This window comes from Stegostoma tigrinum, chromosome 29 (assembly GCF_030684315.1).
Source record: "Stegostoma tigrinum isolate sSteTig4 chromosome 29, sSteTig4.hap1, whole genome shotgun sequence".
Lineage (NCBI taxonomy): Eukaryota > Metazoa > Chordata > Chondrichthyes > Orectolobiformes > Stegostomatidae > Stegostoma > Stegostoma tigrinum.
The window spans coordinates 24,072,643-24,087,741 of record NC_081382.1 but is presented as its reverse complement, the minus strand read 5'-3'; the positions used below and the strand labels follow the sequence as shown (position 1 = coordinate 24,087,741).

Below are 15,099 nucleotides of genomic sequence, written 5' to 3'. Positions count from 1 at the left end.
TTAAAAAATTATTCCCATTTTTGATTACAGTTTTTAAAAAAAAGTCCTGCATTTGTTGGGGGAGATCTACTTTTGACGAAAGTGAATACATTATTTATGTTTTGGTTTTTTAAATATGGTAATGCATTGTGAACCGTCACTGCTTCACATTCACTGTATTGTCCTATGACATAGCCCTAGTAACAAAGAATGGGAGTCTCACAGCAGGAAAATTGCACCTAGCCTCAGGCAAGGTGGTGTTTGCCGGCACACACGTGCTTCCACTGTTTTGAACAAGAGATGAAAGTACTGCCACAAGGCTCATGACCACTTGACAATTTTTGAGATGCAGTGGCTATGGGGAGTGGGAAATGCTGCAGGTAGAATGATCATGTATTACCCAATGGACAGATCGCAGAATGACCTTGATTTTAAGACCTTGATTACTATATTCATTTTCAGGGCATTATATGCCTCATATGATTTTTTTTTCTGGTTCTAATGTTTGGCAAATTTTTATTTTCTGGTAGTTTTATATCTGTCTTCTACCCTATCTGTATAACTCATTTCAAGATGTCAAAATTCATTCTTAATGATGCAGTAATAAACCAAATAACCTGACAAGGCTAGAGACCAATATCTGCTGGAAGCAAGCAAAGCCAGCAGACCTTAGTGACACTACATGCTTCAATCCAACATAAAACGTTTTTGTATCGATTCAAATCTGTAAGTAAACTGTTTTTCACTTTTTCCATTCATGTAAACAACAGCTCCCAGTAGATAGCTTTTGTGAGTGATGTATTAATTACTAAGACAACATCATCTGAATTCCTTTAGCCCGTTACTATTCTGTCAAACAATTGAATTACATCTGCAAAGCATTTGAAATGTCACCAAGAATTCCATGTTTTTAAGTTATCTATCAGCTGCTTTTTCCTGCTGATTTTATTGCCCTGAATTGTGTTTCAATCAAAGACACTTACAGCTAACAAGAAATGCCATTTTTCAAAATTACCAGCAATCGTATCCTTTCCAGTCTTCACAACTTTAATTATTATTTTCTTTGAAATTAATTAACGTTTCTAACTCTTACTCTATAACTTTTTTTCCATTTTATGTGAAATATTTTTAAGCATCTCATTACTAACAAATATAATTAGAATACTGTCAGTAGCAAAGAGTGAGTTTTAAATTCACTGAACCAACTTTATCATTTACAGACTTTGGGATGTTTGCCTGGATTTATGTGCTTTACTTCCAGTGTTTTATAAATGTGTTGAAGCTTGTAAGAGTCATTCTTCTTTATGTTGTTTGATTTTACATCCATCCTTAATGTTGTCTGATGATTAATTTTTGCAAAGATGTCAGTTAAATGTTTACCGCTGTTGAAAGTTTTTTTACAATTTGCGACCCAAACAACCTTTTCCTTTAGAACACAGTTTTACCTCATGAAGTACTGGTAGAGCTTGCAGTGCATGCCTGTGAAAGACATTGCTCCTTCGCCAGAAAATTTATCACATTGTGCTAGATAATACAGAAGATTTAAAATGGGAAAACTGAAATGTGTTCAATATGTTTTCCTTCTCTTTTGTCTCCTTGTATTCCTATGTGCAGAAGTTGACGCATGAAGCATGAGGAAAATGTGCAGTATTTCGGGAGAATTGATTCCTAAACTGCAGCTTAGTTGATGAGGTCTGCTTCTGATGATTGCAGTCATGAAACTGATTAATTTGGTTTGTGATCTGACTTTCAAACGTTATTTTGTGAAGTGCCATATCTCACAGGCTGTCTTGATTTGGCAACAAAGAATTGATGTTGATACTAGGAAGATTACTTAATAATATTCCCTGACACCTCAGATGCACCTAGCATAATTCTCAGTGCTGGGGTCTGTTCATCTAAGATACTACAGTTGTTAAAATGGAGAAACGTGCACGTCTCGGTAATATCTTGGGTGAAGTTTTCGTTGGCTATATGTTGTATCTCCAGCATTCACTGAATTGTCAGTATCATTCTGACAGAGGATGAATGATAGATACATTGGATGCAGGAACTTAGAATTGGTTAAGGACTGCACAATATTGTTATTCTGTGTCAAGCCAACTAGTTTGTTCAATGCAGTTGTTGTTACGGACACTGACACTGGGCCTGTTCAGCAAATACTTCTACTTGTGCTGCACAAACAAACACAGCCTGATCACTATTTTACTGGTTTTGCTTCCCACAAGGGGAAAATTCAGTGCCTTTTAAATGCATTACGTCTCAAAATATCTCCTTATTGATGAGTATTCCACGTTCAAAGAAACTATTCTCTTGTATATGTTATAGGGTCTTAATTTGTTTAACTTTTAATTCCCTTTTTATTCCTTAACTCTGAAGAGGCATAACAATGTTCACAGGCTCCAGATTGGAATTGCTTAAACAGAATGTTTGTGTACCAGTGTCCCATTTTGGAATTGTAACATAGCTGAAAGAATGGCGTTGCACTTAATGTAATATTTGCTTTGACTGCTTTTAGGACAAAAGTAGTCTTATGATACCACTTGTTTTACTATTAGTTGTACTGCTAGGAATCGCTATTTTGATAACAACTTTTGTATAGTGTCTATAAACATGATTAAATGACAAAAATCACTTCACAAGAGCATGCCAAATAAGTTTGGATAAGAAAATAAAATTTGGCCGTATAATGGAATATCAAATGAAGCTTAGTCAAAGAGATGGACTTTAAAGTGTGACTTAAAGAACAAATAAAAGGAAGGCAGGTTTAGGGATGGAGTTTGAGAACAGACGTTGGGCTGATAAAGACATCGTCGCCAATAGTGGGGCAGGGGATATCAGGGATATACAAGAGGCCACAGTTGGAGGAGTTAAACATCTAAGGTTGTAGAGACATGGAGGTAGGGCCACAGAAGGATTGAACACAAGTTGAGAATTTTAAAGTTGAGCTCGTAGTACTGAGAGCCTTTGTTTGTCAGGCAGCTTAGGTTGATGAATAAATGGAACTCGGGTTTTGATGATCTGTAGCCTATGCAGGGTTAGAGAGAAGAGGCTGATCAAGGCTGTGTTGAAATAGACCTAAAGAGATCATCTTATTGTTAGAATAATCTTAAAATCCTTCAGAAAAATTCCGGGCTTGACGATGGTTTATCTACTGCTGGAGACAGACTATTATTCTCTTAGTTTGTAAGCAATATGTCTTGTTTTATGTTACTGTGTGTTGCTGTTCAGCAAACGTGTGTTGAGTGGCTTGAGTCTGTTGAATTTCCTATTAACTTAAATTCTGTCTTCTCAATCATAAGCTGTGTGACAGTTAATTTTCCCATTGGAATATCCTGTGCCTCGACTTTTCTTTCTGTCACAAATGCTGTCATTTCAATCATCACTTACCCTAACAATCCATGTATATCTCTATTATGTCCAACCTCAATATTGAAGTAGATTGGTGCATTACAACTTCAAATCTAGTATTAGAGAAGACATGTAATACTTGACACTTCTGCATCCGTTTTCAGTGAGATTTGTTTGATCTCGCACAATTTCCTTATGTATTCAGTATCATCACAAATAGTGCGTCTAATTTCATTTGTATCAGCTACATCAAATTCTGTTTCCTACATGAACCATCTGCTTACTATACTCTGCTTTGAAATTTATTTTAAAATTTATAGATTTTCTTATTCTGAACAGAAAAGAAACTTGATTTGCTGACCCTCGAGGTATTTTAAAGAGTCAGTGAATCTGTTTTTAATCAGTAGTGCTGTGTATTTCAACAGAGAGAGGTTTGCTTTCCATTGCTGGGATTGTTTTAACATATACTGTCTGGGAAGTTGTGTATTTTCTGAGAATTGCAGTTTGTCTAATGTGCTTGAGGCCTCACTTGTCCATCATCATTCACTCATAATTATTCAGATGCAACAGTCATACCTTTGCAAACATAATGCAAAATCACTGCTGCATGAGAGGGTTGTTATATAGTCACTCACTCACTTCTAGTTTTTCATTATTTCTACCAATGTGAATTGCTGCCGTTGAACTCCTTTCATGCATTCTAAATATTCTCTGTAACTATGAATTTATTTTGAGAGTTTGCCCAAATGAAGCAATGACTGTATATTGTATTTTATTGTCAAATAAGCTATCTTTTTCCTGGAAGGTGCTGGAAAAGGTATTCTTTTCATACTTCTGACAGAGGCAGAGGAGCAAGAAAATAGATGTTATAAAAGACAACAGGATTATTAATGTGACAAGAGAAAGAAAGGGATGTAAAAAGGTTATAAATTAATGCTATGAAAAGAAAGAGTAAGCCCTTGCTACTAAGTGCAAAGTAAAAATGTATTCAGAAACAACATGGCAGTGAGGGAAGTGGGAGGGGGAAGAAAATATAAGAAAAAGGACAGTGTGTGCCGACTGGTTGACCATTCTATGGAGCAGCTCCATTCTTTCTGTAGGAATGACCCTGACGTCCCATTGCTTGCCATTTCAATAAACCACTTTACTCTTATGTAAATATATCTGCCTCAGGCCTGCTGCAATGTTCCAACAAAGCACAATGCAAACTCAAGGAACAATACCTAATTTTCCATGTAGGCACTCTACACTTTTATAGTTTCAACATTGAATTCAATAATTGTTTTATGTCTCTTTCTCTCTCTTGTGTTCACTTCCCTGACCCCTTACCCCCAGCCAGGTCGAGTTCATATTTTGTATACTTTGCACTTAGCAGTGACGACCCATTCTCTCTTCAGTCTGGACCTTCTTTCTCAAATATTAATGACCCCTTGGTATTTTGCATTGGCCTCTCTCATGTCTGTCTTGGTCCTTCTCTTCCTCTGTCAACAGTATAAAAAGAATGTATTTTCAAACATTTTTCCATTCTGAAGCAGTGTCATGCCGGCCTCGAAACACTTACTGTTTCTGTCACCACAGGTCCTGCCAGACCTGCTGACTTTCTCCAGAGTTCTCCGCAATTGTGTCACATTTCCAGCATCAGCTTTATTTTGCCTTTTAAATGATTTTTTAAAAAATCTATATCACTTGCTGTAGTTATTGTTTCAAGTTATACACTGCAGTACAAAACCAAAACGTTGACTTTGGAATATAAATGCCAAGGAAAAGAATCATAATGTTACTAAATACACTGCCTGAGAAATACATCAGTTTTTTTTATCTCACCTAGTAATATCTGACAAAGATGAACAACAATGTGTATTTTCATACTTCAAGCTTCTATTCATTAAGTATTGAATGTTGGCACATATACTTTAATTGTTCAAGTGGTTTCTCAGATTATTTTGAAAAGAATCAATGTTGTGTGTACGCAAAAAATTTTGGAGCTCTGGTTGATGTGTGGTTTTATTTGGATTTTGCTTATTGCAGCGCTCTTTGGATCAAAATAACATTGTGGCTTGTTTTGCAGATGTAATAGGAAAAGCACTGATATCTCTGCCTCAGTTTAAGATGTGACTAACTTTAAGATGAAGCTAACTTTAATCTTGGGCTTAATTGGAGAAAATTCCATCACCCATATCATCATGAAGTTTGAAGTTTGATGTTTGGTTTATTTTTGATACTTCAAGATACTGATTATCTCTTTTGGTTCCTTATTTTTATTCAAATATACAGCTGTCAGCTCTAAAGAACAGACTTAAGAAAGTATCAACAACCACAGGTGATGGAGTTGCTCGTGCATTTTTAAAGACTCAAGCGGCTCTGTTTGGCAGCTACAGAAATGCTCTGAAGATCGAACCTGTGAGTTATAAGCAAGGCGTTCTTAATGATAAGCCAGCAGCTCCTGAACGCTGCTGATAAAGTAAAGACCAATATTTGCATTGTTTCATTTTGAATTGCACATAAATAGATTTTCTATTATAATTATTAATATAGAAGAGCATACATAACATTTGCTTTTAATAAATATAAGTTAATGTATAATACATGAAAAATAAGTTGCGTAATTTCTTATTGTACAATAGGAAGCTATAATGTACGTCGAATAAATTAAGTTGCAGTAGGTAAACAAATAATGTCTTATCATATGTAACTATTTCATAAATATTTTTAAGCTTGGAATTTCATTGTTTTAATTCAGTTTCCTTTTATAATTTCTTAGCTACTGTTCTCCATCACTACTGTACTGTTTTCTGGTAAATGAGAGGGTTAGGGAAACTTGAGTCATTTCTGATGTGCTTTGCACAAGAATTTTTCCATATCAGCTATGGGAATGACTGTCACAAAAATTAACATTATGTGAAAATAGATTGATTTATAGTCTCTTGCCTGCAGAGCAATCGTTAGATATGCATTTCGAACGCATTGTCATATTGATTCTGTGTGCGGAAACTAAATACTGAAAGGATGCCATTAAACTGTCATGATTAGTATATATCTTGTTTTGCAAAGAGAAACAAACTATTTTGGGAAGATGTGAGATAACAAGGTAAAGAGCTGGATGAACACAGCAGGCCAAGCAGCAACAGAGGAGCAGGAAAGCTGACGTTTTGGGCCTGGATCCTCCTTCAATTTCTGAAGAAGGCTCTAGGTCCAAAACATCAGCCTTCCTGCTCCTCTGATGCTACTTGGCCTGCTGTGTTCATCCACCTGTACACCTTGTTATCTCAGATTCTCCAGCATCTGCAGTTCTTACTATCTCTGATACTATTTTGGGATGATAACTGCCTAATCACACAATTGATAGTTCACCTTATTAAGGCACAAGATAACAGGAGCAGTAAACATGGCTCAGCTACTCATTCTCTGACTCCCAATCTACGCTTTACCAGCTCATCTCCGTGGTGGTGTTGAGAGTTGGTCTCAATGCCAGTGAACTAATGAGGGAAAAAAATTGCTGTCGTTTTTTTGCTGATATGCAGTGTCCACAGTTGGAAGTGTATATGTTTAAACTGATTTAGGCTTGACTATGATTCTGACACCATCTCCAGCTGAATAAATTTGGTGGTCAGTAGTTAATATTATAATGTAAGTATTAGTAAGCGACTAGAAGCAGCTGCAAACAAATAGTGACCAGATTCAAAGCCAGCGATGAGATTGAAATTAAAAATCATTAAAAAATGACTGTTTAATGACTTTATTATTATTTTAAATCCTCTGATTCTTATTTTCACACGTATGAAATGTAGGCACTGCTGGTCTGTATGATTCAAGCGTGGGCGTGAACATCTGAACATAAAGGTGTGACATGTGAAAAGAGCACTGCAAGACTTCTCAGAATGGCAAAGTACAACAGAGCAGACGCTCAAAAATGGCAGATTATTAGGAAAGGTGACAAAACAACTTCGTCAATAAGATGGTTCTGCAGGTTTCTAAAAAGAGAGAACTGGATAGTGGAGTTGAGAGTCCTGTTGCCAGTTCTTTTTATTCATTTGCAGAATGAGGGGAGTGCTGGCCAGACCAGCATTTACTGCCAGCCCTCATTATCCAGACGACATTTAAGGGCCAACCAACCACATTGCTGTGGGTCTGGAGTCTCATATAGGCTAGGCCAGACCAGGTAAAGATGGAAGTTTCCTTCCGTAAAAGACATTGGTGAACCAGATGATAGGTTTTGCTGATAATTGGCAATGGTTTCATTGTCATCATTAGACTCTTAATTGCAGATTTTTGTTGAATTCCAATTCCACCATCTGCAGTGGTGCAATTTGAATCCTGGATCCCTGGATTAACTATCCAATGATAATACACTTAGGCTATTGTCTCCACTGAAGAATAAAGGGAAAGAGTGCATTAAAATTCAGGTAAGTATAGCTGAAGGATAAGTGATACAAATCTAGAGAAATTTGTAAATATCGTTTGGGGAAATGTTGAAACAAATAACCTACATTTAGTATGTTGAAGAACAGATGACAAGTAAAGATTTACTATAATGGATGTAATTGGCATGTAAGTTAAGATGTTGACAGCTGCATTTTAAACTCATTGGAGTTACCTGAGGTCAAATTCTAGCAAGGAAGATAAGAAGCCATAGCTAGATGATTGCTGTTCCTGTCAAAGTTTTGGTGACAGTGGAGGTGTAGTGTTAATGGAAAGAAATAGTGAAAGAAATTAGCCTCCTTGATGTGACAGATATGTGACAGAATAGCTTACTAAGATTTTGCGCGATTTGATACAGACAGACGGAACAAAATTAACTACACAAATGTGGAGTCATATTCTTCAGGCTGAAACTGCAAAAACAAAATGAATTAAAATATTCAAGTTTTTACCAAACTCTTCTATTTTTCTTACTGTTAATCAAATCTTCCTTTCTATCTACTTTTATTTCCATATCTAATTTGAAATTGAATTTGCTCTCTTTAAATTTTGCTTGCTTTTCAGTTCCTGAGCCTTATTTCTCAATGAGATGTATGGTTGATTTCCTTGATTACCTAGGCCTTGGATGCAATGTTGCCATACCAAATTATGCTTTCAATATACTCCTAATAGCTAGAGTACCCTGATGATCTAAACTGGTTAATTAGTTCTTTCTTACTAGCCCCATTGTGCTTCTCAATCTTTTGAGAGTGAAATGGGCAATCCTTGTTAGGAAAAACCCAGATGGATGATTAAGTTTCTTTATGACTCAGATGTCAAGTTCATGTAAATTGTCATAGTTGAATTTGTATTTGTTTAATTCAGTCAGTACAACTTTCCATACTGACTGCCCTTATCAGTGGGCCTTTTTGCTTGACTGTATTCTAACTGCTTTGCCGCATTTTGAACTTATTCCTACTATTTGGAAAGCAATGGCCTAGTGGAATTTTTGCTGGATGGTTAATCCAGAGACCTAGAAAATGTTCTGGGGTCCCGGCTTTGATTTCCACCATGTCAGATGGTGGAATTTGAATTCAATTAATATCCAAAATTAAGAATCTAATGATGGTCATGAAGCCATTGTCAATTGTCAGAAAAAACCCCTCTGGCTCACTAATGCCCTTGAGGAAAGGAAACTGCTATCCTTACCTGGTCTGGCCTACATGTGACTCCAGACCCACAGCAATGTAGTTGACTCTTAACTGCCCTCTGGGCAATTAGGGATGGGCAATAAATGCTGCCTCGCTAGCCAGTAGGATTTTTTAAAATTGCTAAACATGAGTATTGTTGCAACATTTTATGTTTCAAGGGAAACTAACACTTTTTTTATTACCATGTTCTCTATCTGCATTTTTTTTAGAAGTTGTCTCTCAATTGCGATAGGTTGCAGAGGTCTTGTATCCCTATTCAGGGGGACCTTAACTTCTCCTGACCGTGTTAAAGATAGTTTCTCCTTGTGTCCTGGCCATTACTGCTGTCTCGGCCATCATTACTTAACCAAGATAGCCTGCTTGCTCCCGTAGCACCTTGCTTTATTTAAATAAATGGTTCTGATTGCATCCTGGGTTTTAAAGGAATTGACTGAAAATATTGTAGCTGTGCTCTAATGATTGGAAAATTGCATGTAACAATTTAGGAACAATGAGAAGGGGAAAATGTGGAATTGCAGATCTTTTCATCTAACACATATTACCAAATTAATACAGTTTTCCATGATGACCTGTGTGTGCTAGGATTTGTCTACTGTTTGTAGTGATCCATGAAGATCAAAGTGGGTTGAGGTATATGCTGAACAAAAGTTAAATTGGTGTTCTGATTATAACAGGTGTTATAAGGTGTTAGGAGGAAGGTATAGAGAGAACGTCAGAGGGAGATTCTTCAACCAGAGAGTTGTGAGCACATGGAATAGTTTACCAGTGGTAGTCGTGGAAGCAGAGTCATTAGTGACATTTAAGCGACTGCTAGACATGCACATGGACAGCAGTGAATTGAGGGGAATGTAGGTTAGGTTATTTTATATTTGGATTAGGATTATTCCACAGCACAACATCGTGGGCCGAAGGGCCTGTACTGTGCTGTACTTTTCTATGTTCTATGGGCCTGTACTGTGCTGTACTTTTCTATGCACTGTAGCATCAATAGGTTTCAAAAAGTATCTGTGCATCCTAAGGTTGCCATCACTATGAATATAGATGTGAGCACACAAGTTAGGACTACATATAGATGACTTGGCCCCTTGATATGCATCAACTTCTATGAAGCAAAAGCTAAACAGGAAACTAGCCGCAATAGGTTTGAGCTAGCTTTGTTTGTTGTTTGGCAGTACAGAATGGGAAATGAGCAACATTCTATTTGAGTGGAAGTTTTCTATTTGGCAACGTTCAAACAGTGATGTTGAAGAAGGCCTCTGAGAATGGAGCAGAGGTTGTCTTACTCTGTGCCATAGAGAGTAGAGTGCTAAACATACAGACGGCAATGAATTGTGGCTTGTTCCACAATTGTCAAAGGCACATGAAAAAGTCAGTTAAGTACCTGAAAGGGTTAACTATCATCATGGAAAACGCTCTGTCCATTAGGATGTGAAGGATTGTTTATGATGGAGTTACCCAGAGTTGTTGTTTTCCAGATGTCTCCACGTTGCCCCGGAATTTATCAGTAGTAGTAGTAATGTGTACTTACTCTTAAGTGTGGCCTGATGTCCTACAAGAGATTATCATGTATCTCCTGTAATGTAAGTATTATTAAGTAACATTTGGAGAACTGTTCTGCCTATGAAGACTAAACTTACATTCTGCTGAATACTTTGTGTGAGCATCTTTTCCCTATCTGGTATAAATAACTTAGTCTAACACCAAGGGGGAGGATTGGTGGCATTAAATCCAGCCTAGGCTCCCACAATGGTTCTGGTAGATGATCACATCATTATAAAAGGGCACCAGAGGTGGTCACCTGATGATTTAATTTTGTTATGCAGTTATAAGAGACCAGACCCCATGTTGTATTTTCAGTGTTGCCAGAGCCCACTAAACATTACAAAGGGGCTAGGAAGGTGAGATTCTGTACTACCAGGGCAGTCATGTCCCTTATCTGAGAACTTGCAATGGAATATGGCTGCTGGTAAATGTGACTCAAGGGTCAAAATGCTTGAATGGGAAATAAGAGATCGAACATAGTAGAAACTGATCTTACAAGACCATTAGATTGTATTTGGTCACACGTTTATTCAGGATATAATGCAAGTGTCTGTAACCACATGAGGTGAATCTTTGTTGTATCAACTATTTAAAGGAAAATTTATCTTTTTATTTGAACCATGCTACAGCTGTTAATTATTGTTTGAATAGTGTTCGTTTTGTTTAGTTTGTTACAATAAACATTTTAAGAACTCAGTAATGCCCATTTTGGGTTCTACCAGGGCCGCTCAGCTCATGACTTTGCTACAACATTGGTTCAAACATCGACACGAGCTGAATTCCAGAGGTGAGTGTTACCGTTAACCATAAACTTAACTGGACTCATCATCTAAGTACAGTGGCTGCAAGAGCAGGTCAGAGATTGGGGCACGTCAGAGACTGGGGCAAGTAACTCACCTCCTGACTCCCCAGATCCAGTCAACCATCTACAAGGCCACCGATCCTCCTCCTTGGTGTTAATCTAAGTTATTTATACCACATGGGAAAGGATGCCCACTCAAAGTATTCAGCAGAAGGTATGTTCAGCCTTCATAGACAGAATAGTTCTCCTACAAGTCAGGAATATGATGGGATACTTCCCACTTGCCTGGACAGGTGCAGCTCCAATAACACTCAAGAAACTTGACACCATGCAGGGCAAAGCAGCTTGCTTGATTGGCACTATATTCACAAACATATGCTCCCTCCACCACCGTCTCTCGGTAGCAACAGTGTGTTCTATCTACAAGAAACACTGCATAAAATCACCAAAAATCCTTCGACAGCACCTTCCAAACCCATGACCCACTTCCATTTTGAAAGAAATATATCACTGTTCCTTTAATATTGCTGGGCAAAAATCCTGGAATTTCCTCCAGTGGCTTTGTGGTTAAGCTCCAGCACATGGAATGCCACAGTTCGAGAAGACAGCTCACCACCACTGCCTCAAGGGCAACAAGCGATGGGCAATAAAATGCTGGCCAGCCAACACTGGCCACATCCCATGAGTGAATTAAAAAGAACTGAAATCATCTTGCCAATCATTCTTTTTCTGTGGCATTGTGAGGGAATCTTTTGTTTTCTAAAAATTGATAGTCTTTACAGAGATTGAAAGCTGTGATTTAAAGGTATTCTTGAACTCCTTAAATATCCAGCTGGTTAGAAAGAACCAGTGTGGATTTGTAAAGGGGGATAGGACATGCCTGATGGGATTAATTACATTGTATTGAAGAGGTGGCCAAAGCAATGGACAAGAAAATATTTGAGCATGTTATTAACATGGATTTCCAGAACACATTTGAAAACATATTCTGTAAGAACACTATTTGGATATGTGTTGGAGCTCATAGATTGAAGGCATTTTATTTTGTGGCAGATGAAGCTCAATGCAGAGAAGAATGTGACATGACACATTTTGGTAGAAAATAATATGGTGAGACAGCATATTGTAAAGGGCATATACTAGTCTGCAAAGGCTTGATCTCATCTGATCTTGGAAGCTAACTGAATTCTGGACTGGTTAGTATCATGCCTCACAGAGCCAAGGACCTTGATTTGATTCTAGCCTCAGGCAACTGTCTGTGTGGCGTTTGCACATTCTCCCCGTGTTTGTACGTTCCCCCTGTGTTTGCATGGGTTTCCTCAAAATGCTCCGGTTTCCTCCCGCTGTTCAGAGATGTGCAGGGTAGGTGGATTAGCCATGGGAAATACAGGGTAACACAGGTTAGGGCGTGGGTCTGGCTGGGATGCTCTTTGGAGGGTTGGTGTCGACTGAATGGCCTGCTTCCACACTGTAGGGATTCTATGATTTGGATTAGAGATCACCTGAGTATACCAGGTGCAGTAGGCTTCTGTGCATTGCTGAAATAGCTCAGCTGGGTGAGCATGAAGCTGAAGACGTAAAGGTCTCTGGTTCAATCCAGGGTTTTGATGGTAGTTCCATTTGTTTTACAGAGCTCTTGAGCACTTTGGTAGTGTCTCTACCTCTGGGCCAGGAGGTCTGGGTTTAAGTCCTACCTACTTTGGTGTTGTGTAATAACGGGTTGATGAGAAAATATCTAACATAAAGGACACTACTCTAAAAGGTGTACATGAACAGAGAGATATCGATGTATATCTGGTAAGTTGCTTAAGATGGCAGGACAGGTGGGGAGAGCATTATTAATAAGGATGGAGAAAAGAGGAGTAGGGAGAAATTTTTCGAAGACACTAGTTAGACCTCAGGAACATTGTGTACTATTCTGGATGCAATGCTTCATGAAGGTATAAACACATTGGAGAAAGTGTAGAAGCAGTTTATGAGAAGTGAACAATGTTGCAGCTAATTTGGGGAAAGTATGAAAGATGGTTTTCTAGAGCAGTGCATTGAGGAACTGAATAGGGAATGGGCTGAGATAATGGGAACTGCAAATGCTGAAGAATCCAAGATAATAAAATGTGAGGCTGGATGAACACAGCAGGCCAAGCAGCATCTCAGGAGCACAAAAGCTGATGTTTCGGGCTGTTTAGTTTAGTACTGTGCAATGAAAAAGAGATAATTAATAATCCTGTTAGAAAGGAGGGTTATGAAAGCATAATTATAATGTAGCATTTTTCATGGAACTACATCACTTTCAAACAAAATGTGAAACTAGGATCTTAACTCTAAACAAGAGAACTATGAGGAACAAATTGGCACTGTGGTCCGGTGATGTGGCCTGCTGTGGCAGTTGGCTGGAAAGAAGACTGACCTCTTCACCAGTACTCTACCTATCAACATCTCCAGGTCACTGCTTGCAAAATGGAGAGCAAGCTCTTTCTTTCCTCTGTTCTGAATTTTCAGGTTTGAACACCATACAATGAAGACCAGTTCTGAGCTTGCAGCATCTGAAGTGTCTTACGGCTGGGGTTTAAATAAGGTACCAGAGATGTGAAAGCCTGAAGTCCCTGGCAGCTCTGAGTTAGGGCAGACAAGGCACCATGAATCTCTCTCCCAAAACACGTTAACTATAAATGGGAAAATTTTGTCCACAGCCTCTGAATGAGGGGGCAGTCAGATTAAACTGAGATAAGAAGGAATTACCTCATTCAGAGGGTGGTGAATCTTTGGAATTCTCTACCCAGGAGGGCTGTGAATGCTCAGTTCTGCAGTATGTTTAAGACTGAAATAAATTTGTACATCGAGAGATACAATGCAGTGCAGAAAAGTGGTGTTGAATTAGAAGCTCAGCTGTGATTCGATTGAATGGCGGAGTGAGTACGAAGGGTTGAATGGCGTTATTCTGACCATGTTTCATATTTCTCATGTGACAAGATCTGTGCAAAAAGAGTACAAAATAAGACAGTTTGAATGCACCAACTTCAACATGTTCCTTTTGGTTTCCTCTTATGCTCAGCCCAAGAGTGTAATAAAATAACTATCATCCACAGCTTTTGGTCTGTAAGATAAATTGTTGCCTTCAGTTGAAAAACCTACTGCTAGTGTGAAATAATGTCCTTTCACTTCTGCCTTCCATTATAAATCATTCTTGACTCTTTTCTAACCTTTGGTGTAAACAGATGATATAGTCATTTTTTAAGGCAGTTCCATAGTTTTAATTGCCTGAAGTGGTTGGATTTAAAATTAAACCGCTTCACGCAGTGTGTAGTGATGCCCTGTGCTGGCGGACACAGGGCTGTTCTACATGCCTCCTGTTTCAATGTACTTTCAGTTTGATGTACTGAGTGTGAGCTTTGCTGTTTTGCCCCAAGCTACAAGTTACCATCGTTGGACAAGTTATTTTCAATTCCTGTCAGCCAGTTCAAAAACAACACAGAGAAAGATGAAGACTTGCTTTCTGTCAGACTGATCTGTTGTCCAAAGACATTGATATTATATAAGACAGTGTAATTTTTCAAAATATATGGGAAAAATGTGGTTAGTTAACATTTTACTTAGCTAACTTAGAATATGGTTTGAGGATGCAGGACTCTTTCTCAAGGTATCAAGCCATACTCAGTCACGAAAAGGTTATTAATCATTCAGAGCAGAGACCGAAACTTTGGGGAATTACAGTTTCTTTTGCACAGCCCAATTACAAATGTAGTTCTGCATGTTTAAACATAAGTATAGGTAGAATGATTCAATTTATATCTATCCAATCTGATCCTCTTCCATTTG

At 38.1% G+C, this 15,099-nt stretch overlaps 1 protein-coding gene across 5 annotated transcripts in view; it reads left to right on the top strand.

Moving 5' to 3' along the window:
- The window catches only part of LOC125465413 (DENN domain-containing protein 1A-like), a 522,997-nt gene that overhangs the window by 356,570 nt on the left and 151,328 nt on the right, over window positions 1–15,099 (top strand). For all 5 annotated transcript variants that reach the window (XM_059638169.1, XM_048558890.2, XM_048558889.2 and 2 more), the window contains exon 13: window positions 5,605–5,730. In XM_059638169.1, the coding sequence (XP_059494152.1) occupies window positions 5,605–5,730 (126 nt within the window). The remainder of the gene's footprint in view (window positions 1–5,604; window positions 5,731–15,099) is intronic.